At 37.5% G+C, this 27,573-nt stretch overlaps 1 protein-coding gene across 1 annotated transcript in view; it reads right to left on the bottom strand.

Moving 5' to 3' along the window:
* The window catches only part of LOC124591572 (SET and MYND domain-containing protein 4-like), a 32,338-nt gene extending 8,436 nt beyond the window's left edge, over positions 1-23,902 (bottom strand). Inside the window, exons 1-4 of the mRNA XM_047131743.1 lie at positions 23,149-23,902; positions 22,808-23,069; positions 3,186-3,307; positions 2,362-3,099 (exon numbers count right to left, since the gene is read on the bottom strand). Of these exons, the coding sequence (XP_046987699.1) occupies positions 2,362-3,099; positions 3,186-3,307; positions 22,808-23,069; positions 23,149-23,667 (1,641 nt within the window). The 5' untranslated portion in view covers positions 23,668-23,902. The remainder of the gene's footprint in view (positions 1-2,361; positions 3,100-3,185; positions 3,308-22,807; positions 23,070-23,148) is intronic.
* Positions 23,903-27,573: the final 3,671 nt, after the last annotated feature.

A 27,573-nucleotide genomic window follows, 5' to 3' on the forward strand; every position in this document is an offset into this window, starting at 1 on the left:
GAGAAATATTTTTGTGATCAACACAGAGGCCTTAGTTAAATCAAAAAGATGCCTAGTGTTCAAAATCTTTTGTTTAATTTGTTTAGCCCATCCAGTATCTCTCAGAGAAAAGAGAATATAGAATTTTCAGTTGTTAAATCACTTCTAAAACTGAACTCTACATTTGATAGCAAATTATGTGGTATACAATGAGCAATTATCCTTACATACACAGCCTTTTCAGTAACTTTAGCAAACACTGATGGCATAGAAATAGGTCTAAATTGTCTAAATCATCTCTTTCTCACTTTTTATAAAGTGGTTTTACTACTGAGTACTTTAATCATTCATGGAACTGACCATTCTTAGACGTGACATTACAAATATGATGGAGTACAGGGCTAACACATGCAGCACAGTACTTCAGTATTCTGCTACATACTCCATCATATCCATGAGAGGCCTTAGTCTTTAGTGATTTAATTATTGACTCAATCTCCGACTTGTCGGTGTCACAGGGGAGTATTTCACACATCAGCCTCAGAAAGGTATTATCCAAGAGTTATATGATTGCCTGTAGAGCCTAAGTTTTTATTTAATTCACCAGCAATGTTCAGAATGTGATTGTTAAATGCAGTAAATATATCTGACTTATCTCAGTAACAGAAATATTTTTACTATGAAATGACTTTACATTGTCAACCTTGTGTTGCTGACCAGACACTTCCATCAGGACTGACCATATGGTTTTAATGTTATCCTGTGAATTAACTATTCTATTTGCATTTGCACAGACACTATTCCATAAACTCAACATGAGCACCATGCAATGCTCAAGAAATATTGAAACGGTAGTGACAGCTTCAATAATTTGATTTCTTAGCTCTTGATGAGTAGCTGCCATAGGTGGAACAAAGACATAAGCCCACAGAAAAAAAACTATGAGGTATGAGGTCTGGTGACTAGAGAAGCCAGAATCAATGAACAAGATCTTGCTGTCCAACACACAAAATAATTTCTCTTGTGGTGTAGTCACCATGTTGCTACAAACAAACAACAGTGCAGCTGTGTCAAAATTTTGAACCTTCCTCTATCCAGTGACATGTGCAGTGTGTTTTTATTTTTAATAGTTTGTCTGTAATAAACAACTGAAATCTGTTCTTTCTTTTTGAATCATGGAAATGATGGCTTCAATTTTTTGAATGCTCCAGTTTTATTAATTAAGAGCAACAAAGAAATAAAAAAGAGTGGAGAAGGAATAAAATAGCAAGAAAGAGTGCACCTGACCAAGGAAAACAAGTGCAGCACAAATAATGTAAAAGACACAAATGAAAAGTGATAAAAAATAAGTTCCCTATGCTTACTAAAACTAAAAACTAAATTCCATCCAAACATGTCTTGTCATGACTAATGGTACTGACTGAACACTGTGTCAGGTGTAACAGGATACAGATAAGGAGGGGCATGTGGTCAGCACACTATCTCCTGGCTGTTGTCAGCTTTTGTGACTAATTCTCAGTCAAGTAGCATCTTAGTTGGCCTCACAAGGGCTGGATGCACCCTGCTTGCCATTAGCACTCGGCAGACCCAAATAGTCACCTATCCAAGTGCTAGCCAAGCCAGAGAGTGCTTAACTTTGGTAATCTGAAGGAAACCAGTGTTACCACTGTAGCAAGGCCATTGGCCCCTACACTTACTAATTAGTCAAATAACAGGAACCTGGGTCAGAGCAATAAGAATGTGAAGGCTTATTATACTGGATGTCAAGCTGGTGGATTATATGCTGAGGAAAAATTAGAAATGTAAGAAAAGAACAAGAAATAAAAATGTGGTACTATCACCATCAATGAGGATAATTTAGATACAACTGCTACTAATTCCAACTAGTCAAATTTACTCTTATTCATATTGTATTTTTGTGTTCCTCTTTTGCTCTTGATGAAGAAGCTAGTAAGTCAGTGAGCCAGAAAGTCATTGTATCAGTCCTCTTGTAATAATTCCGGTTTCAACTACTGGTGGACAGGCTCTTTTGTTACCCCATGCAGTCCATTAATGGGAAAATGGCAAACCAAAACTAGTGTTTCACATTACTACACATCAAATGCATAATTTATAATTATGATAATTTTATTACAGTTATATTTAGTTCTCCTCCTCCTCCTCTCCCCATCTCCCTCCCTGTGTGTGTGGGGCGGGGGCATCTCAGTGATTTATCTTTATCCACAACACTAACGCATGCAAACTACCACCTCTCACAAATAGGTAAATAAAATAAAACTTAAAATGGAACAAAGGTAGACATGTTTGTAAATGTAATTGCAAACATGTTAACACACAACCATAGACATCCAAAATGAAAAAAAGTAATTGGAATTTTGATACCTGTTCACCTTTCTTGATTGGTTTTATGACTCTCAAAACAGCTGTGCTTCCACAGTGACTATTCCTCACAACATTTGGATCACATGAGTGGTTTATCAAACTTAAAAAAGAATATGCTGCGGCTCCCATTTCTATCATGTCTAAATCAAACCTTTCTTTGTTTTGGGTTACTGCAGAAATGTGTATAAACTCTGAAACTTCATGAGCATTGCATGGTAAATTTTGTAAATGTCTCAATAAAAGACCACCAACAATAAGTTTGGCTTCCTTCTGAAAATCTTGAGGGTTCTGATGACCTTCACTTCCCTTGTTCTTTCCTGAATCAGGCAACTGTTTATAACTTGAAGTATTTTCTGGATTGAAGAAATCTGAGTACTCTTCAAAACAATGCAATATACATGCAGCATTAACAGCACGCTTAAACAAATCACCTACAGTTCGTTTGTCTGTATTGCCAACCAGATGATAAATTGTTGTATATTCATCAGAATGATATTTTCCATCTTTGCTGAAACCTTTTGTTCGTTTATCTGCAGATGTCTCCATTTCAAAAGATCGTATTTCACTGATCAGCTCATTTAATTTTTTTCCATAAGCTGCTGCAGTCAATATAATCCTTACTGCCAACATTCCCATTTTATCGATTCCATATCTGGTAAGTGGTGCCAAAATTGAACAGTCAACAGAATGACTTTTCTCTAGTGCTTCATTTCGACATTCGTCACTGCAGAACATCACCTGTGAAAGAGTGTTAATGAAATCAGTGATATGATTTAAAAATTAAACATAATGAAAACAGAAAGTTACTTTATCATGAATGTTACCATGGAACATGTTTCACAAGGGATCAGTGCATTACAGCGTAGCAAACAGTTGTAGCAGTGGGTGTAGTATGCATCATCTAACAGCACTGAAGCAAATGGCCTCTCAATTGCAATCACATCACCTAAATAAAATACAGAAAGTTTTAAAAATGGTAATGGAAAGTTCTAGTAGAATATAAATAATTTTGTTAAATTTAAATAAATTTTTGAATACAAGTAACAACTCAACAAAACACACACACACACACACACACACACACACACACACACACACACACACAACTGTATATCTGCAGGAGGTGCAGAGCAAGGGGGTGTGTTGGAGAAAGGTAGTTTATGGCTGGGAGGGAGGCAGCGGGTGCAAGGAATTAAGACGAAAACACTGGTTTGGAGTAAATGAAAAGTTTAAAACTGAAGAAAATCCTAGGAACACTAAAAATAATGATCCAGGAATCACTGAAATTTATTACAAAAATTACGTGATCACCTACATTATACTCTTTCATACAGTACACAATCTAGGAATAGCAAGTGGGAAGTTACATATATCATACCAGGGTGGCGAAAACATTAAGAAAGCATAAGGTGTTGTGATCTGTACTGAGGGAGGGGGAGGGAGGGAGATACCAGGAAACTAGCTCGCTCTGTTCCTCCATGAGTTCCATGGTGTTGTAGACAATGGCGTTCAGGTTGATGCCGTGTTCCTTGACTTTGCCTCAACATATTGCTCTGAATGGAACAAAATCAACAGATGTAATGGTAATTTCCGATGCACCCCAAGGAAGGATAGGAAGTTACTGTTTAGAATAAATATAAATGATCTAGTAGAAAGCGTTGGATGCTCTCTAAGGCTGTTCGCAGATGATACAATTGTCCATAACAAGTAGTAATGCCAGAAGACAGTGATGAATTGCGGAATGACCTAGTGAGAATTGATGGATGATAAAGGCTCTGGCAATTGACCCTGAATGTAAATAAATGTAACATACTGCACATAGATAGGAATAGAAATCCACTGTTGTATAGCTACACTATTGATGACAAACCACAGGAAACAGTTTCTGCCATAAAATATCTAGGAGTGACTATCCAGAGCAACCTTAAGTGGAATAACCATATAAAACAAATACTGGGAAAAGCAGATGCCAGACTCAAGAGTCACAGGAAGAATCTTATGGAAATGTAACTCATCCATGAAGGAAATGGCTTATAAGATGCTTTTTCTATCTATTCTTGTGTATTGTTCATCTCTCTGGGATCCCTACCAGATAGGACAGATAGAAGAGACAGAGAGGATCCAACGAAGAGCAGCATGGCTTATCATGGGATCGTTTAGTCAGCATGACAGCATTATGGAAATGCTCAACAAATGCCATTGGCAGACATTACAAGAGAGGCGTTGTGCATCATGGAGAGATTTACTATGGAAATTTCTAGAGAGCACTTTCCGGGAAGAGGTGTATAACATATTATTTCCCCCTACATACGTCTCACATAATGACAATGAGGAGAAGATTCGAAAAATTAGAACCATTACAGAGCTTTACTGACAATCATTCTTCCCATGTGCTGTTTGCAGGTGGAACAGTGTTGGAGTGCTCAGTTAGTGGTATAAAAAGTGTGTGGAGGTAGGGAGGGAGGGAGAGTCTGAACAACACTTTAGAGTCTGCCAGTTGATAACGCCACTATAAGGCGTTATCAGGTTGCAGAATCTGAAGTTTAATTCAGACACTTGGATGGAAAACATTTCTTTTTTTTAACAAATTGGAAACTTTTCTTCGCAAGATGTGGATATATTGTGAAATAATGCTACATTGTACTTGCCTTGGAGAAAGGAAATTTCTTCCTCCTTTGGTATTCAAACTGGCAAGCTGTACGTTGAAGAGCAAAACCACTCTACTATGAAAAAACAACCTTGGTGATGAAGGACTATTATCTACGCACAGAACAGTACTGACAGAAAGGTTTGTATCATTAGCTTTATCAGTGATGGATGTGAATAAGAAGCTGCCTTGAGCAAGAGCACACCATTATATCCGCAACACACCAGCATCTACTGTTTTTTCTGTTGTTTCAAAGAGAAAATATTCAAATGGGCTGTACAAACATTCATGGACGTTGGTTTGGAATCTCTGTTACTTTAATCTCAACAAGTCTGTGAAGCTACAAGCTCATTACACTTCTGCAGCTCCCACCTTCCTTGTCCACCTTACAGGTCATTACTAACTGCACTTTATCAAATCATTCAGTAAATTCTGAATAACAGTAATCCACAAGATTTCTACCCTTCCCTAATTCTAGGTAAAAAAGAAAACAGACAATGAATGAGAGGACAGAACAACATTTACCATTTATCTTAAACATGAAATGCTGAGTGGTGGTTAAGAAGATATAAAGTAAACATAACTGTCACACTAACACTCCCTGATTCTTCCTACTGACAAGTTAAATTGTAATAGTCATTTCTGGATTCAGACCTTCTTTCAACAGAGGCCTCCAAGCACTTAGCTTATGTTCATCACATCTTAAAAAAATATTATACCTCATTACAGGCATTCCTGATCTCTCTCTGTTCCATTCTCTTTCTCTGGGAGTGGGAAAAGAAAGAAAAATGAGAATTCAATTAAGGTGGAAACCTTATTTTCCATGCATGACTATGTCCTAGCATAACTGAAAAAGGAACCCAATTGCACATAACTCTTGACTATCTTAGACTGCTGTTCTGACATACATATGTATGTCAGTACTTGCTCTCTTGAAAACCTGGTGGATTTCGACTGTGTTGCACTGGAACCTCATCCCAGATCTTTAACCGCTGTAGTGGATTTCCTAACAAAGTGAGCGAGGGGAAAATGGCTGCCTACATTCCCCTGTATGAGCCCTAATTTCTTGTCTCTTATCTTCTCGGTCCTTAGATGCAATGTTTGTTGGATGCAGCAGAATTGTTCTGCAGCCAGCTTCAAATACTAGTTCTCCAAATTTTGTCATGGAGTTACTCAGAAAGAATGTCATCTTCCCTCCAGGGATTCCCATTTGAATTCCCAAAGCGTCTCTGTAACACTTGCATGTCATTCAAACCTACCAGTAACAAATCTAGCAGCCCACCTCTGAACTGCTTCGATGTCTTCCTGGTACAGATACCAAACGTTTGAGCAGTACTCAAGAACATATTGCACTAGCGTCCCATACGTGGTCTCCTTTACAGATGAACCACACTTCCCCAGAATTCTCCCAATAAACCGAAGTCAAATGTTCAACTTCCCTACCACAATCCTCACAAGCTCATTCCATTTTATATTGCTTTGCAACATTATGCCAGTTATTTAAACAACGTGAGTGTGCCAAGCAGGACACTACTAATGCTGTATCTGAACATTACGGGTTTGTTTTTCCTAATCATCTGCATTAATTTACATTGTTCTGCATTTAAAGCTAGCTGCCAATCATCACAACGACTAAACATTTTGTCCAAGTCACCTCGTATCCTACTACAGACACTCAACTTTAACACATTACCATACACTGCAGCATCATTAACAAACAACTGCAGACTGCTGCCCACCCTGCCTGCTGATTCATTCATGTATACAGAGGATAATAGGTGTCCTATCACACTTCCCTGGGTCACTCCTGACAATACCCTTGTCTCTGATAAACACTTGCCGTCAAGGTCAACATACTGGGTTCTATTAATTAAGAAGATGGAATACCCGACTTTCCCCGTCAGGATTGTGCAAAAGGATGATTAAGTCTATCTAGATGAGATGTAAACAAAAACTTTGTGCAGATGAAACGATATGAGAAGTGTATTCACGATGAAAGCAATCATCTCAAATGGCCATTTGGATGGGGAGCACATGGTAATACAAATCAATTAACACAAAACATTGTGGGGAATAAAACAAGAGATGTTGTCCTATATTCAGATAGTAATGGAAGAGAGTTAGCAGAAAAAATACAATATCAGAATGGACTCAGAGCTACAGGTTTCATCAAACCAGGTGCCTGTATGAAAGAAATTTTAAAAGACTATAATTATAGCAACCACACATGGCAAAATCAGTGCATAGTAATATTCAGTGGTGCAAATGATATCTATAAAAATGAGCTAAGAGAAGCTACTTGAACACTAAAGACAGTCCTAAACAGAATAAAAAATCAAAATGTTATAGGGTTAACGCACATGCATGATCTACCAGAAGGGTCCTGTGTAAATAAAGAGATCTAGAAAACCAACAGGATCTACCAAAAAATCTGCAGATCCATGAACAATGTTTTCTTTCTTCATACAGCTGATTTGGAAAGACAGTGCTTCACAAAACATGGAATGCACTTAAACAAGAAAGGCAAGTCCTATTTATGTGAAAAGCTTGGGGAGTTAATGAAAACTATTTCCATAAACAGTGAAATACATGACCCAATTCCACTGGGGGCAACAGAGCATCCAGACAGAAGACTTTCCACTCAAACATTCAAACAGCAACTGGCCATTGAAGATATTGAGGATGTAGACGCCACAGAAGAAACAGTTGCAAATGGAGCAGCTTTGATAACATTGGCAGAAGAGGAATCAGTGTCAGCATCAACAACTGCTACAACAGCAGTAACAACAAGGAATGCAAAACCAGTAGTAACAGAAGATCCAGAATGCAGTGAAGTGAACATAAGAACAACAGTGGTGATGGGAGCAGTGTCATTACCAGAAACAAGTCAGGAAGCAACAGCTACAGCTGCGGCAACAGTAGAAGATCTATCATCAAGCAGTGTGAACAAAAGAAGATCTGTGCCTCCTTCCCATCTAAAGGATTTTTTAACAGAAGGAAGGAAGAAGCAGCACCCCAGATAAGCAACTATAATTATTTAACAATATTTACACCAGAATGTTCAGTCAATAAGGAACAAAGTGCAACAGTTAGAAATTGAACTAGAAGCCATAGATAGCTTGATAATCTGCATTACTGAACACTGGTGCAAAGGATCTGAAATTGAATACATAGCATCTTATTATAGCAGAACAATAAATAGGAGTGGGGGCTCATGTATTTACGTGAAAAAAGGACTACAGTTCATAGTCAGGAGTGATATGATTTCTTTGAGTGAAGAAAAAAATTTTGAACTTTCACTAGTAGAGTCAAAAGAACAAAATACCCTTAAAAATTGTATACACTGTGTTTATATAGGTCTCCTAATGGTGATGTTGAAACCTTTTTCACTAGATTAATACAAGTGTTGGACAAAATATGTAATCCTAAAGGATATATTATTACTTGTAGAGATTTAAATATCAATGTGCTGAAAATGGGTTCTTGAATATCTTGTACAGTTATGGTATCTCACAATGGGTAACAAATGCCACAAGAGTAACCAAACACTCATCTTCAATAATTGACCATATTCTAACACATATTAACCACAAATGCTGTGAAGTAACCGTTAAAAACCTTGGGATATCAGACCACATTCGTCAAAGTCCAAAACTTAAAATATCTACAAAGTTACAAGCAAAAGTGCTTAGCTACAGAAGGGGTTTTTTCTAAATCAAAAAGGTGTGAATTTGCAACACAGATGACTGGCCAGACATGGTCAGAAGTATATTCAGGAACACATGTAAATGAAAAATTCAACAAATTCATGAATATATTCAAGTTAAAATTTGAGGAAACATTTCCTAAAGTAGTACATTCTGTTGGGGGATCTAGTAGGAAGACTCGGGTAACAAAAGGTATCAAAAATCCTCTGAAACACTCAAATATCTGAGATCTATCAAAAATGATAAGAGTGACCCAGGCTTCTTACAGTTTTTTCTCAGGTACAAGAGGACATACAGAAAACTGTTGCAGGAAGCAAAGAGAATCCATAATGAAAAGACCATACAGAAATCAAACAATAAAAGCAGAGCCATTTGGAATAGAGTAAAACAAGAAACTGGTAACTCAAAATCAAAGCAGATGAACATAAAAATAAGAAATAAAGGTAGTTTTAATAGATAATCCTAAGGGCCTGGCAAACTTTATAAGCAACTACTTCAGTAATATAGCAACAAAGCTGCAAGAAAAGCTTCCTAAAACACAACACACAATGGCAAAGAACTATGTATCTCTCACAATGCTACTGCTACCCGCCAATGGAGAGGAAATCAGTAGCATTGTACATAAATTCAAGAGTAAATCATCCACGGATTTAGATGAAGTTCCAATGTGTATACTAAAAGACTGCATTAGCAGCATAAAAGAACCCTTAGCAGACATTATAAATGAGTCACTCTCATCAGGTTGCTTCCCTAATTATCTAAAGCACGCAAAAATTCTTCCCACACACAAAAAAGGTGATACAGAAAATACAGACCAGTTTCATTGCTGCCTTCTTTTTCAAAAATAATAGAAACTATTATGAAAAACAGACTTATGGACTACTTAAATAAATACCAACTCCTATGCAAAGAACAGTTTGGTTTCAGGACTGGAAAGGGAACAGAAGCAGCTATAGAAAAATTTACAAGAGTAGTTCTAGAAGCCCTAGATAAAGCAGAACAAGTAACAGGCATTTTCCTAAATCTCAATAAAGCATTTGATACAGTTGACCATGAAATACTACTAGGTAAACTTGAAGCACTAGGAATCAGGGGGGTTGTAAATAAATGGTTTAGATCTTACCTTGTGGACAGAGTGCAGAGGGTGGAGATATCTCAAATTTCAAGTAGCTCAAATTATTTAGTGAAACATCTTTCAGATGAAGAATACTTGAACATTGGAGTACCTCAAGGGAGTGTGCTAGGCCCAGTACTATTTCTTATTTATATTAATGATTTCCCACAGTGGGTAATGCAAGGTGAAACAGTGTTATTTGCTGGTGACAGCAATATAATAATTACAGACAGGACACCAGAAATGTCAAATGTAAAAGCTGAAAAGGCACTTATGGCAGTTCACAACTGGTCATATAACAACAAAGTAACCCTTAATGTGAAAAAGACTAATAACATAAACTTCTGTACAAAGAAAAAAACCGAATATGACAAAACTTAAAGTTCAAAATGAAACCATAGAGTGTGTAGCCAGCACAACATTTTTGGGTATGTACGTTGATCAACAATTAAAATGGGATGAACATATTAGGATGCTTGGGAAAAAAATTAGCACAGCATGCTATGCCTTACGAATATTAGTCACTGTGTGCAGTAGTTCATGCCAGAGAATGATACACTTTGCACACATACATTCTATAATAAGTTGCAGCATAACATTCTGGGGTGAAAATCCCCAAAATGTGAAATACGTGTTCAGATTGCAAAAACGAGCTATCAGAATAATGGGCAAGAGTCACAAAAGAGCACACTGCAGTGAGCTACTTAAAAAATGGGGTATTCTGACAATCCCAAGTGAATATATCTTGCAAACTACAGTTTTTATTCACAAAAATATTGAGCAATATTTAGCAAACAGTTGCATACATGATCACCAAACCAGAAACAGTAATCGCTTGTACCTAGACAGGATGAATAAAACTAAAACCCAAACCACTATGTTTTACCAAAGTGTCAAGATATACAATAAATTGCCAAAAGAAATAAAAAACATAAAGGAACTCTGTAAATTTAAAGCATTCCTTAAAGAATATTTATTAAAAAATAGTTTTTCCTCGATTAGAGAATTCATGTAGCATAAAATTGGCATAAATAAATAATCAGGTTAATCATATATCTAAAAACAAAGATGATGTGACTTACCGAACGAAAGTGCTGGCAGGTCGACAGACACACAAAGAAACACAAACATACACACGAAATTCAAGCTTTCGCAACAAACTGTTGCTTCATCGGGAAAGAGGAAAGGAGAGGGAAAGATGAAAGGATGTGGGTTTTAAGGGAGAGGGTAAGGAGCCATTCCAATCCCGGGAGCGGAAAGACCTACCTTGGGGGAAAAAGGTAGGTCTTTCCGCTCCCGGGATTGGAATGGCTCCTTACCCTCTCCCTGAAAACCCACATCCTTTCATCTTTCCCTCACCTTTCCTCTTTCCCGATGAAGCAACAGTTTGTTGCGAAAGCTTGAATTTCGTGTGTATGTTTGTGTTTGTTTGTGTGTCTGTTGACCTGCCAGCACTTTCGTTCAGTAAGTCACATCATCTTTGTTTTTAGATATATTTTTCCCACGTGGAATGTTTCCCTCTATTATAATCAGGTTAATCAATTATAAAGTGGACATTCTAGATTGTAATTTACCCATACAAGTATTATATGAGTCTTGTGATCTATTTCTTTTGATTGAAGCAGGTTCTTCTGCATTATGTAATTCAATGATGAATTATATGTGTAATATAATACACATATATATTATGAATTTATTATATATAGCTTGTATTTCATTATCTTATGTGACAACATAATGTACATATGTATGTATAATGATGACATCCATACAAAGAAATTTGTTTATGGACGAATTAATAAATAAAATAAAATGTCTTCAAACCACTCACACAACTGTGAACCTATTCCATATGCTCATACCTTCCTTAACAGCCTGCAACAGGACACTGTGTCAATTGCTTTCTGGAAGTCTAGAAATATGGAATCTGCATGTTGCCCTTCATCCATAATTCACAGTACATCATGTGAGAAAAGGGGAAGCTGAGTTTCGCATGAGAGATGCTTTCTAAAACCATACTGATTCATGAACATAAGCTTCTCTGTCTCACAAAAATATATTATATTCAAACTGAGAGTATGTTCAAGGATTCTGCAGCAACCTGATGCAGGGGTATTGGTCTGTAATTCTGCATTTCTGTTCTTTTGCCTTTTTTATATACAGGAGTCACCTGCACTTTTTCCATTCACTTGGGACATTGCACTGGGTGAGAGATTCACAACAAATGCAAAGTGCTAAGGCCATAGACTACTCTTTGAATAATTGAACTGGGATTCCATCCAGATCTGGTGACTGATTTGTGTTCAACTATTTCAGTTGTTTCTCTATGCCATGGATGCTTATTACTGTCATCCATACGGAAGTCTGTTCGATGGTCAAACAACAGTACATTTATACAATTCTCCCACTTGTATGATTTCTTGAGCATGTAATTTAAAGATTTGGCATTTGTTTTGTTATCTTCAACTGTCACACCAGACGTGTCAACATGAGACTTCATGGAAGCCTTAGACACACTTAGTGATTTCATATAGAACCAGAATTTTCTCAAGTTCTCTTCCAAATATTTTGCTAATGTATGATGGTAGTAGCAGTTGTATTCTTCATGCATAGATCTTTTCACAGATGCACAAATTAACTTTTACTTGTCATCATTTACACTTTCTCTTTTGAACTGAGAGGGCAACAGCCTCTGCTTCCTCAGCATTTTTGAATCTCGTTATTAAACCATGGTGGGTTTTTTTCTGTCCTTAATCCATTTATTAAGCACATAATTTTCTAGACCATGATTTACAATATGCTTAATCTTTGCCAATAATTCCTCTACATCCATCTTAATGGAACTAAGTGATGTCAATTCACTAAGTGAGACGCTAATAACTGCTTTTCTGCCGTTTCTACCAGAAACACTCTTCCAGCCTTCTTAACTGATTTATTAACTTTCATAACCACATCTGCTATAATGACATCATGATCGCTATCCCCATTTCTATACCGACATTGTCAATAAGGTCTGGCCTATTTGTAGCTATTTGAATTATGTTTGGGCTGCTGAACCAGCTGCTCAAGACAGTTTTCAGAAAGCATGTTCAAAAGTACTTCATATGACTGTTTGTGACCCCCACAATGAACCCATAGACATCCCAGTCTGTACTCCAGAGGTTAAAGTCATCTTCAACTAGTATTCCATGATCTGGGTATTTGCATGCTAATGACTGTAGACTTTCTTTACATAACTCTAGAACTGTCACAGCAGAATCAGGCGACCAGTAAAAACATCCAACAGTTAACTTGTTTTCACCCAGACCTCTTACGTGCGAGCAAAAAACTTCAGTGTCATTCAATTTCGATCTCAATAGAGACAATATTTTTGTAAACTGCAATGAACACTCCCTCTCCTACGGTCTCTAATCTGTCTTTCTGATATACTTTCCATGACTCGCTAAATGTCTCAGAGCTTTCCAATTTAGGTTTCAGCCAGCTCTCGGCCCTGAGAATGATTTGAGTGTAAGAACTTTCCTGGAGGGCAGTAAATTTAGGAACTCTGTTATGAATACTTTGACAATTTACTGATAAAATTTTGGCAGTCAAAGTGTCTTTATTAAGAATGCTGTCAGACTTCCCTTGTTGCGTATCAACTAGCAAGTGTTCATCAGAGTACATCAAACTACTCCCTAGCCTAAAAAACCCTCATGTGCACTACCCAAGTATTCCACAACTCGAGAAGTGCTTCCTTTGTGTAGTGCAATCCTGACCTATCCAGGGGGGGGGGGGTCCTACAAATCCCCAAATGATAATGCAGGACTAGAAATCTGCAGCCAAGACCATCACTGAATTGACAAATCCTTTGCTCAGATCCTGCCGCCTGCCCTATGACACTAGGAGGGCCCGACCACTCCCCACCTCGGCTACCCCTACATAAAGACTGCCCAAGCACATTTCAACACTTTACCAGTAGATTAAATGATGATAGGAGAAAGACTCATTAAAATGTAGTGTCATTTACACAAAGTGACTCACCTGGAAACCCTATAACTTTGTATTAATGCAACTGGATATTTACCACTCCTGAAAAATGCCACCCACAAACGAGGAACAGGGTAGGGAGTGTGAGGAATTGGGTCTTACACTGAAGTATACCCAGCGGAAGTCCACTGTGTCACCTGCCACAAATCCCAAAATTAACGGACAAGATGTTTGACACTGGTTGTGAATACTCTGTAAGATGCAATAGTTTAAACTGCCATAAAGTTCTGCATAGTGTACCAGTTATATCTAACACTGAAGTGAACTATGTGCGAACGAAATATCCTCTACCCCTATTTCTTCACTGTAATGCTTACCTCGCAATGGCCTCCAGTAAATCTCAAAATCAATTTGGCGTAGACTAATCTGTACAACACATTGTAACTTTCCCATAAATTTTTGATTATTTATTAATTTTCTTTTCTTTTTTAATTCATTAGATTTAACAGTTTGCTCCAGGTTGTTTCCCGGATGACGCACTCTTCTGCAGTGTACCTCAAGATGAAAGTGAGACATATTTAACCAGTACATTTCCTTGCAGTACACACACTGCTTATAGATACTGATGTGCTGCGCTCTCATAGGTGAACATTTACCTCTTTTAGCGCGCATGTTACATGAAGCATCACAAGTATGCTTTTACTGGCACTCTCTCCTGATCAGTCATTGGTCAGCCGTACTGTCTAGTCCACATTGGCCCTCTCTGAGCAGAGGTGTCTACAAGCTGCAAGCCAGTCTGTTGATTTTGAACGTGGTCCTCCAGCATGGTGGCCACTATCACGTGACATGTCAGCCACTCTCCGAGGATACCGAGTTCAATCCAGGACAGCTGCATGTTTCCACCAGCTGCCACAGGCCACAGGCAGTGTACACCAAATGCTTGTTTACTGTGCTGTGCTGTGTAGCTGACATACTACTGGATCAGCAATGGCACTGTTGTCACCAGCTGCTGTTGAGCTGCTTTAGCATTCAGCCATATGAATGTCACACATTGCCTGTGGATTGCTGGCTCCATCATGACAACAACCACTATACTGATGTACGGAGTCAGTGGTCAATAAATGAAGTACAAATTGTCCTTACATTCCTACTTTCACATCCATTACAGTAATGAAGAAGAATGGAAGCACAATACTGTTCTGACTAAGTGTCTGAACCAATCTGGAAGAAACAGCTAATGATTCGTGTAATCTTGCTGGTACATTTTCAGCAAGAGGTGGTGGTCAATGTATAATCAACTGGAGCATAGAGGAAACCTCCATGTGGTGCCCCTGGCGCTGAGTGTTTCACTGGCTAAATTCTCTACCACATGAGCAATGCATCATCAGGTGCCAGGACAATTCTTCTGTAGACCATCTGTGACAATGATGTCAATTAACACTCGGGAATCATCTTCATCCAAAGATTACACACAATCCCAAAACAGGATTACTGAAACATGTGATATTCTATGTGAACAAGAGGTGCAAACAAATCTCTCTGACATATGAACCACACTGAAGAATCTCTTTGTTGAAGAATTGGAAGTGCCATCATACCAGAGACTGAAGTTGTGCGAGCTGGTAGTACCAACATAGATGATCATTCCAACAGTGATAAAAAATTGTAGAGTCATCTTTGTACACAAAACCAACTAAAATCCCATTCCAGTTTACTAGTCTCACATCTTTTAAGCTATCAGATATCAACATTGTGATAGAGGCATTTTAGCATTACAATAAGGCATGGGCTGACATTGATAAGAATGGTGAAAATATTGAAAACTGAGTACAGGAACATAAACTCTTAATGCACTCCTATCACATATTAGATGTCTTCATGAACAACTGCCAAAATTCAAAGAAATCCTCAAAGAGTAGGTAATAGAGAAATCTTTTTATATGGTTGATGAATTTCTGAGACACAATGAGCATAATGCTAAACTTACAATTATTTTAGAACAAGATTTGATGAATTTTATGCCAGAATATTTAATTTAAACACAGTTGTGATGCACAACTTAACAATGTGTATAATGTCTGCATCTTTTTTGCCATTGGTAACTTTACAATTGTTTTGGAACTAGTTCTGATCAATTTTATGTCAGAAGTTCTATTTTAAACATGGTTGTGTTCTTCCACTCAAGAACAATGCAACCTGTAATGTCTGTGTCACATTTTTCATCTTCATTGTCTCCTCACGTATATGTTAAGTTTTAATTTCTACTACTCTCATATTATTTTGGGCACTACCATAGACAAGTGAGTAATTGGTTTTTGTATTCAGGTATCCTTCCATTCGAGATTTTACTTACATTATATTGTTATTGTCATGTAAGTTATACTTGAACTCTGTACAATTTGCCATGTTACATATCCCTGCAACTTACTTGCTACCTGGATCTACAGAACACAAAATAAATAAAAAATAAAAATAACTAAATGAAAACTAAAGTTTTTCCTAATTTCACAGATATGTGGCTACTACTCAAACTTAATTTCTGTCTCTGAAAATAAGTGCCAACATACAACATGGGCTGCTAGTCTGCCAAACTGTTGCCTCAGTAAGACTTTCAATTGTCCTGTTTAAAATAAGATTACATTTTGAGACAGCAAATTGGGTTGAATTTTCTGAACAGATATTGGCACAGCTGTAACAAACATCAAATCACTGCCATACAGTTATAGACTTTTATGAGAGATGTTCAATAATCATCACAAAAAATAGGAAAAAAATCCCAAAGGACTGTAGAACTACATGCCTACTTGCCATGAACTATGAACCAGCAAACTGTTACAACAATGTGTCTCATTATATGTACGGGATCCTTTCAATGAAATACTGTCAAACTAGGAAAAGTCATAACTGAAGTAGTAAAAACAGTAAACAAGGAAAGTGGATGACAACTGTTGAAAGTACAAATTAAGAAGTTGTGAGAATTAGAGGCTGATTAAGAATCAAAACAGAGACCCAACAAAATCTAGGAATAGCTCAATGTCACTGCAGATAAAATGGCTCTGCAACTTCTTGCTTCTCATGGGAAAAAAATTAAAGGTGGTAATTTAAGGAAGAAAAACATGTATCACACTAAAAGAACAAGATATTAACTGGAGGCAGCAGTGATCAAATCTAGATGTGGTAAAGCTACTGGAAAAGATGAGATATTAAATGGACAGAGAAAACATTTCCGTGGCTCAAGGTTGAAGTATACACACTATTAAAACTGACAAAAGACTCAGCAAATCCTAAGAGCTATTGACTAATATCACTTCTAGCATACAAAACCTCTGAATTTATATATTGACAGATCAAACCAGTAGCCGAATTGATTTCATGGAAGATAAATCATGTACAGCACAAATACTTCACCTTATCCAATCTATAGAGAACTGAGGAAAGTAACAGGTGTGGTACTCATTGACATAATAGCCTAGCTGAAAAACTTTCCAGAGTAACAGAGAAAAGAAGCAAGCACACCATTCCATCTGCAAAATAAAGGATCCTGGCAGACTCAACTGAAGTGGATGCATGCTAACACAGACTCACTAACCTAGTTAAGTAACGCAATCAATTAACCAATCATTCACTTTAATAAATCACGGTGAGATGCTTAAGCAGCAGGTCCAGAGGATAAACAACTTACTTCGCAAACATAGGCATACCACATAGGCAGCAAGCACTTCTATTTGCATACTTCAGCTTCTGCACTGTGCTAGTCTGCAATTGTATATGCTTGCACTGAATAACACATAAATAATTATTATTGAATGAGTCAAACTCACTTCACTTGAAAAGCTCATGACATAAATTGCTCTATCAAATGTCAGGAGAAAATCCTGCACAGATGCTGAATAATGGAAAATCCAGGACAGAATGTAACAGTGCTATGAAAAGGATAGTTGCTACTTACCATACAGTGGAGATGCTGAGTCGCAGATAGGCACAACAAAAATACTGTCAGAAAGTATGGCCTTTGTCGGAGATAGGTAATGTACACACATATACCCATGCAAATGTAACTCACACATATATGACCACAATCTATGGCTGTTGAGGCCACAGCAGCCAGAGATGGCAGTCACGTGTATGCATGTTGTCTATCTACGACGAAGGCCTTGCTGCCCGAAAACTCACTTTCTGAAAGTCTTTTTGTTGTGCCTATCTGCGACTCAGCATCTCCACTATATGGTGTGCAGCAACTTTCCCTTTAATAATATTGTTACACTGCACATATGTTGAATTTACAAACTGCGTGAAAGGCAGTAAGGTTCCCAAATGGATACACTTACTGCATGTCCCAACTTTGGCGAAGGAGAAGCTACCTGAAGAAGACTAAAGAGCTCACACAAGCACCAGAAAATGATTATATGGACCAATGGAAGAAAACTTTGGGCAGGATGAATGACTGTGTGAAGCCTTCTGAAGAACATAGTGCAGGGCATCAGTATGGCTGGTCTGTCTGGGGAATCTTTAGTAATTTGCACACTTTTTCATTTTGAATCATTTAATTTTAAAAAGAAGCGAACTTTTTCCACTGTAAACAAGCTGTAAGTACACAGCTTCACACTAAAAATGTAACAGCAAGTCAAGTAATGAGTGGAAACTGGAAATGTCAATTTTACTTCCTACGAAGGCTATAGTCAGTGTTTACTGGAAGCGCATATTGCTGATTACACAGAAAAGGACGAAATAATAATTAGTGAATACTAAACATGCCTTCTGAGCAAACTGCATAAAAAACAGGCACAAAGAGACATTACTGCAAATGAGAAAGATCGCATTTAGACAGGTAAATGCACCCCCCCCCCCCCCCCCAAAAAAAAAAAAAAAAAAAAACTGCTTTAGCAATAAGAAAACTGGGATTTAAATCAGAAGTTACTGGAATATTGGCATTTTCCCCTTATCTGTCATCCTATCATTTCCACACATTTTATCTTCTAAGAAAAACTGTGACTTAAAAATTGTGAGGAAAATGAAGAGGTTGTGGCAGTTGTAGGTGCCTATTTTGTAAACCTTCCAGAATGACACACCAGTGATGCAGCCTATGCAAAAATTAAAAAAAAATTAAAGCAAATAAAAAACACATTGGATAAATTGACTTAAATATGACAACATAAAAAAGTTCCTTCTGATTGATGGACACAATCTTTCACTGCCTGTACAAAAAAACTTCCCTTTTGTCTTGAACATTCAGTGCACCAGGATAATCTTATCTAAAGCAGCATTTGAAAACACAGTTCAACACTTCTCCTTTTGTTTTGCTACCACTGATATCAGTCCTGTTACGTCTATAAGAGCTTGGAGACTAATTATGGTGGAGTCAACAACCTGTAGAGATGACCAGAATTTGTAGTATGTACACCTTTTGTATTGCACCTGTAGTATACTGCTTCCAATGTGACATTCTCTAAATTATTCAATAAATAAAAATTGCCTTTTATGCAATCACAAAATTTGGTGATACCTCAACTGGAGCAGCCATAACTAGCACAGAAAATCTTTTCATTCCAGAACACTTACACCTAATGCCCTCAATTATTTATTGAACATACTTGCACTTTACAGCATCCTCTAAATATCATGGACTTCCACGACGTTTTAACCCAAGTGGAATCATCCTGTCCCTTATCCTAGTCACTGTATTCCATATTTTCCTTTCTTTTCTGCAGAGAACATTCTCATGTCTTTTCCTATCAGTCTACTCAATATCTAATGCACTTTTCATTTTGAATAACAAAAGCTGAAAGGTAAATTCAGAAATACTGTAGCATACAATTGACCAATCTCTGATGAGCTCTAGTGTACAAAAGACAAATCTCCAATGTGAATGTTAGCATGCATAATAAGCACAGATCATGCATCAACTATGAAAAATGCAAAGATTGAAGATGGAGGAACACACTATGTAACTCTTACCTAAATCTGTACAAAAGTTGTGAACAAAATTCAGCATCAAAACATAATGTGTATAACGAAAATGACACTGTTCCATACTGATAAATATGAAGGCAAAGAAAATGAGCATAAGGAAATGCTGGCTCAACTTGAGCATTCAATACTTTTTGTCTGCTTTGACCTGTGATGTATCTGTGTTGTCTGGTGTCTTTATAGTGCAGCATATGAGACATGTATCATGTATGCACAAAGCATGTTAGACTATGTGGTGGGATGCTCTAGTATCGGAAGTTTATGTTTCTAAACTGCTCGCAAGTATTGTTAGTGGTATTTAACTCAAGTACTGTCTGTGATTACAATTATGATAATAATGGATAGTTTGTAGCAGTTTGTTAGTGAGTTATTCTGATGTTGGCAGTTACTGGTGATAGAGTCATCTTCAGATTTGTAGTAATTAGTGTGGTGTATTGTATATGATTTAAGATTTTATTTTATGTATTGGTGGTTGTGGATGTGGCACAAAGTCACAAGTCAGGTCACGGCAAGCCGCAGTGGGGGATGAAAGGAGCATGATTAAATTCCTACAGTTATTTGTTGAGTATGTGAAGTGTTGTGTTTGTAAAGAAGGTTTGACACTGGCTAATGTTGCTGTCTCTCAGCTCAGGCACCAGTTTGTGTGGTGTTGTCCATGGGGCAACGTATGGCAATCTGTCCAATGGGGTGCCTGGTTTGAGAGATTGTGTTGATGACGTACTGTTCTTGCTATCACTAGGTATGTGTGTCAAATTACTTTAGTGGTAAGTACACTTTTATAGTTTAATTTTTTTATTGTAGAATGTATAGTACATCTGTTTATGTACATAATTGTGTGTTTCTTGTACATCAGAATTTGTGTTACTGCAATTTCTTGATTATGTCATTGTGTGTTGATAATTACCTTGAAAATATCAAGTGACTTGATTTATAATTTTTGAACTGTATCAGTCTTATGAGGTGAGCTATATGGGTCAACTGATGTAGTCAATACTGCCATTTGTTAGTTTTCACCATTTCTCAGTACATGTATTGGTCTTCCTCTTTGGCTATGCATAGTATGATCTGTTTTAGTATTTTTACAGTAGTGGAAATTTGTGGTAAGGTTTTACGGGACCAAACTGCTGAGGTCATTGATCCCTTTTTATAGTATGAGGGTAATTCCAAAAGTAAGGTCTCCCATTTTTTTATAAGTACATAGTCTTATTTAATTCTAGAATGGTTTACATCAGTTTACAGCTTGAACATTTAGCTATTTTTCGACATAATCACCACTTATGTCAATTCATTTTTGTACACGCTGTGGCAGTTTTTGTATGCCCATGTCATACCAGCTCGCCGCCATGCTGTTCAGAAAGTTATGAACCTCTTATTTCACCTCGTCAGCACAGCTGAATTGCTTTCCGGCCAAATGTTCTTTTATCCTAGGGAAGAGGTGATAGCCACTGGGCACCAAGTCAGGACTATAGGATGGGTGGGTGATTACGTTCCATTGAAATTGTTGCAGGAGAGTAACGGTTTGCCGAGCGATGTGTGGGCAAGCTTTGTCATGGAGAATGCGTACGCCCTTGTTCAACATTCCTCTTCTCTGGTTCTGAATTGTCCGTTTGAGTTTTTTCAGTCTCACAGTACCTGTCAGCATTAACTGTGGTCCAAGCGATTCAGCTCCGACAACGAGGTGAAAGAAGAGGTTCACAACTTTCCGAAGAGCATGGCAGTGAGCTGGTATGACATGGGCATACAAAAACTGTCACAGCATCTACCAAAATGCATCAACAGAAATGGTGATTATGTTGAAAAACAGCTAAATGTTCAAACTGTAAACTGATGTAAACCATTGTAGAAATAAACAGGTTTATGTAATTCTAAAAAAAAAAAAAAAAAAAAAAAAAAAAAGAGGAGACCTTACTTTTGGGATTACCCTTGTAGTATCAGTCTCTTAAATTGAGCTGTGTAGCTTAACTGATGTTTTTGATACCAGTTACAGTTTATTTGCTTTTACTGTCTGTTTTTGTTTTTTAAAACTATTGCTTCGTTGCTTATAGCACTGTTGCATTTTGTTTTTGTTTTATTGTCAATGTGATTTTGGGATTAGGCCTATGTTAGATTTTAGTTGTTTTCCTGCACAAAATTCCCACTTTCCCACAGTAGTCCTAATAGCTTTACAATTAATTATTAAGAATTAGTATGATGCTGTACTGTTTATATTTTTGTGCCATGGATACATTTAAGGCTATTGGTCACCATCTTGAAATAAAGTTTGTGTTGCATCTTAGGGCTTGGTACGATGTAGCAGATCAGTGCTAATAGGTGATACTGAACACCACATTTTATCAGAAATGTTAACACAACACAGTGGAATATACCAGAATGAACTTAAAATTATTTGATTTGCCACTCAGTGATCACAACAGCAATGTGTGAGCCAAAAATACTTCAATTTAGAAAATAGAAAGTACAGAATGCTGTTCTGAGAAACTTGGTGGACAAGTGAACAGTTTTGATATTTCAAAAACCTAAATGTCAAGCAAAAGCAACAAATACAATCAAACAGTACATTAAAAGAGTCCAGTAATGAAATTTTCATTTTCTTTCCAATACAGGAATCATAATTAATAATTTTCCTGTTTGTCATATTCTCCACAATGTAAAAATTTAAATACTGAACCTGTAAAATGCATTTATGATTACAATCTTCTTTTTTTTCCCAAAAGATTACTTTCATTTCTCCTACCTCTCCAGTAATTTTGTTCACATTACTTCCCCATTTACTCTTGACTGTTACCTACATGTGTTTGTTATATTTATACATTATGTTATGCATTATGCACAAAGAATCAGTTTTACAATCCAGCATTGTTAAAAACACAGCCACATGGAATGTACGTTCAATAAAGGAATTTAAAAACAAAAAAGTGAACTAGGGAGACTGAACATAAAGAGAAGTGGTAAGTAAAATTATATGGATGCAGCACGGTGAGCAGCAGTTATGGGACTATTAGAGACAAAATTTGGCAATAAAACAAATTTTACTTGCAACTGTACCAGGATTTAAATTTGTTGATGCTTGGATATACCTCCCCATGTCTTGGCTGTATTTTATTTCAACTGCATCACAAGCACAAACAATTTCATTACTTTCTTGGTATGTTTTCCTTGGTAACTTTTGTTGGAGACTAAACAGGTAGGGCTTCTCAGTTGCTGCATTTCTAGACTCTGTTTTTCCTTGCAACTCAATTATCTGTTTCTTTACAGACTGGCATTTCTCTGCAGGCAATGACGCTAGTTCCAGAGCTTTTAATGCACCCTACAAATATTTCAGAGAAAGTTTATTTATTCCAAAGTTTGGGACACTTTGTTATAAAGGCAATACAATCTGTAATTACCGTAAAAGTTTCGAATGCGTCTTCAAATCTGTTCATTCTCAGAAAGCATTTACCCTTCCTTTCTAGTAGTTTGTAATGTAAATTAGCAGGGTATCTATACTTAAATGCTAGATCAATGTCCTTAAGACATGAAGCACTGTCGCCTAACGAAAATGCAACAGCTGATCTGTTGGCAAACCCTAACGATAGCTCGTTACTGTCTCCGTCAGTGTCTGCTAACTGAACAACTGGAGAAAAAGCTATGCCTCTGTTGTACAAACTGAGTGCTTTACGATCGTCCTTCTGTTGATAAGCGCGATTGCCTTGCATCCTATATTCTGCTGCTATGGTATCAGACTTTTTGTCATTAAGGCACAACGGTAAAGTCAGAATATTGTACTGTCTCAGCAATTCCATTGCGAATGACACACGGTTACTATCTCTTTCGAAAGATGAAAACATCTTCGACACTTCTTCCACTTTATTATCAGTTTTTAAACATTCACAAAGACGGTAAAATGCATCGATTGGTTCCATCATTCTTTTCCCTTCCGTTAGGCAGATTACTGATGCGAGGAGTAAGTCGTATCCATGAGTCGACTCTTAAATGTTGCAAGAAACCTTCACCTCCTCAATGAAGCGTATACATGAAACCACACAAAACACAAACCAAACTTCAGGGCCCAAATTCCAACACACATCTAGCTAAAGCCATGTGACCTACACTTAAACCAGATGAAAATAAACATTGGAAGGGTGGTGGGGGGACACACTCAACGCCACTTGCAGTTGCTTGATAATCGACCTATCGATAGCTCCCTTCATTGTGCCTCCGCGGTAGTGATGGGCTAAACTGCGATTTTCCGATATCAGTGATTTCTGTGAATGCTACTTTTCAGTATCTGTTATTCTTAACTGTGATTTGTCGCAGTTTAGAGTCGCAGTTAAGGAACCTAAGTCGCGTATCCCTCCGCCACTGCTACTTCTGCTACTTCCGCGATTTCTGCGACTTCTGCTACTTCTGCGATTTCTGTGACTTCTGCTACTTCTGCGATTTCCGTGACTTCTGCGATTTCTGTGACTCCTGCGATTGCTGCGACGTACCACCGTATGAAAAAGTTACATCTGTCCACACAGAAAATTGCATCTCAACAAACCTGTCATTGGTAAGTATGTTTTACGTTTATTCTTCCGTTGGATTTAATTTTGTATTAAAGAAACAACTGTGAAAATATTAATAGTGTAATTAATATGTAAGTAGCCGCACAGTACCGTAATAGTTCGTGTTTAGAAAATGAATTCTAACATATTGTTATGTTCATAGGTACCTGAACTACATTTCAGTCACTCAGTAAAGTGATAATTCAAAATATCATTGTCAACAGATCTGAAGAAATTGCCAGTCTTTAGACCGTTTTCGTCAGACGACAGGTTAGTTTCTAAGCGTTTTGATGGACTTAATTACTTCAGTGAGATCGTTCTTGCGAATGTGATATAGCAAATATTAGCAAATGTGATATAGCAAATATTAGCAATCTACTCTGACAATTATTTTGCTAGTAATTAGTGACAGCAAAAATTGTTTAATAATCCTTGTGTTTTTGCAGACGCAGTTCTGACTGATTACTGGTTGCTGTACGTATCTATCCACATCAAGGCTGTTGAGAGAGACTCGTGAAGATTCAAGACAGCTCTTAGAGGATTTGCAGTTTAAAAGTGAAATAATTATGAAATAAGTGTATGACTGATTAAAGTGTTTTATTGAAGTTGTTGTGCGATTTTAAAGGAATAATAAATGTTAAATACATTGAGTGAATAATAAAAATCTCATTTTCCACATGTTAAGCCGTCCTATACCCGTAATTTTCCGCCACTTATTTATTGGTAAACACTTGTTGGAGAGTGACATGCCGCCCCCCCCCCCCCTTTCTCCACAATCTTGGTGTGACACTGACCTGTAACATATCCCGAAGTCTACAATATGCATTTTGAGGCTGTTGATATGAAAGTGGGAAGTACAGATCTTCCAGTTAAATCAGGAATAGCTTAAGTGCATTACTTGAAAGTGACACAGGAAAAGCTTACTTATGTAGGTGGTAGTAGTGTCGGCAAAAAGTTCTTGTGTGTGAAGTTGCCTTGTAGAACACCAGGTGTAAAACTTTTCTCCCGAGTCTTGAACTGTGAGGCATTCATATGACTGTTTTCATTTCTCTACACTTATACAGATGTCTGAGTTCTGCTGTGTTAACATTGCAAAGTCCTGTAGGCATGTGGAGTATTAAGCAAAACTGTCATATTGGAAGCAGAATCAAACACATTTGTTACGTTACTCGATATTTTCAGGAGAAAAAGGCAATGTCGCTTCTTATTAATATAATACATTCAGAGTCACAGCAGTATTTGACCAACCATAACTGATGCTGAATGTGCATGTCGTCATATAATATGAAGGGCTTATTTCAATAGTGGTACAAGTCCATTACCTACACTTTTCTGTCTATAATGCTTCTGAAATTAGTGATCCAAACAAACATAAATAAAGGCTCATCTCTAGCAAGAAGCCATATGGTGAATATTTCTGGTATCTCAACTGCAGATTTTTCAGCACTCATTTAACTTTACGACTCTATATCTCAAAATTAACAAAAATGGACTTGTACCACTATTGAAATAAGCCCTTCACATGCACACACAGCACATCGATCTCGTGAGGCACAAGGCTCTCATAACGTACATACGTCGGTCAACAGATGACACTAGGAGAAGTATGTTGTTGTTGTTGTTGTGGTCTTCAGTCCTGAGACTGGTTTGATGCAGCTCTCCACGCTACTCTATCCTGTGCAAGCTTTTTCATCTCCCAGTACCTACTGCAACCTACATCCTTCTGAATCTGCTTAGTGTATTCATCTCTTGGTCTCCCCCTACGATTTTTACCCTCCACGCTGCCCTCCAATACTAAATTGGTGATCCCTTGATGCCTCAGAACATGTCCTACCAACCGATCCCTTCTTCTGGTCAAGTTGTGCCACAAACTTCTCTTCTCCCCAATCCTATTCAATACTTCCTCATTAGTTATGTGATCTACCCATCTAATCTTCAGCATTCTTCTGTAGCACCACATTTCGAAAGCTTCTATTCTCTTCTTGTCCAAACTATTTATCGTCCATGTTTCACTTCCATACATGGCTACACTCCATACGAATACTTTCAGAAATGACTTCCTGACACTTAAATCAATACTGGATGTTAACAAATTTCTCTTCTTCAGAAACGCTTTCCTTGCCATTGCCAGCCTACATTTTATATCCTCTCTACTTCGACCATCATCAGTTATTTTGCTCCCCAAATAGCAAAACTCCTTTACTACCTTAAGTGCCTCATTTCCTAATCTAATTCCCTCAGCATCACCCGACTTAATTAGACTACATTCCATTAACCTTGTTTTGCTTTTGTTGATGTTCATCTTATATCCTCCTTTCAAGACACTGTCCATTCCATTCAACTGCTCTTCCAAGTCCTTTGCTGTCTCTGACAGAATTACAATGTCATCCGCGAACCTCAAAGTTTTTATTTCTTCTCCATGAATTTTAATACCTACTCCGAATTTTTCTTTTGTTTCCTTTACTGCTTGCTCAATATACAGATTGAACAACATCGGGGACAGGCTACAACCCTGTCTTACTCCCTTCCCAACCACTGCTTCCCTTTCATGTCCCTCGACTCTTACAACTGCCATCTGGTTTCTGTACAAATTGGAAATAGCCTTTCGCTCCCTGTATTTTACCCCTGCCACCTTTAGAATTTGAAAGAGAGTATTCCAGTCAACATTGTCAAAAGCTTTCTCTAAGTCAACAAATGCTAGAAACGTAGGTTTGCCTTTCCTTAATCTTTCTTCTAAGATAAGTCGTAAGGTCAGTATTGCCTCACGTGTTCCAGTGTTTCTACGGAATCCAAACTGATCTTCCCCGAGGTTGGCTTCTACTAGTTTTTCCATTCGTCTGTAAAGAATTCGTGTTAGTATTTTGCAGCTGTGACTTATTAAGCTGATAGTTCGGTAATTTTCACATCTGTCAACACCTGCTTTCTTTGGGATTGGAATTATTATATTCTTCTTGAAGTCTGAGGGTATTTCGCCTGTTTCATACATCTTGCTCACCAGATGGTAGAGTTTTGTCAGGACTGGCTCTCCCACGGCCGTCAGTAGTTCCAATGGAATATTGTCTACTCCGGGGGCCTTGTTTCGACTCAGGTCTTTCAGTGCTCTGTCAAACTCTTCACGCAGTATCGTATCTCCCATTTCATCTTCATCTACATCCTCTTCCATTTCCATAATATTGTCCTCAAGTACATCGCCCTTGTATAGACCCTCTATATACTCCTTCCACCTTTCTGCTTTCCCTTCTTTGCTTAGAACTGGGTTTCCATCTGAGCTCTTGATATTCATAC

Source organism: Schistocerca americana, chromosome 2 (assembly GCF_021461395.2).
Source record: "Schistocerca americana isolate TAMUIC-IGC-003095 chromosome 2, iqSchAmer2.1, whole genome shotgun sequence".
Classification (NCBI taxonomy): Eukaryota; Metazoa; Arthropoda; class Insecta; order Orthoptera; family Acrididae; genus Schistocerca; species Schistocerca americana.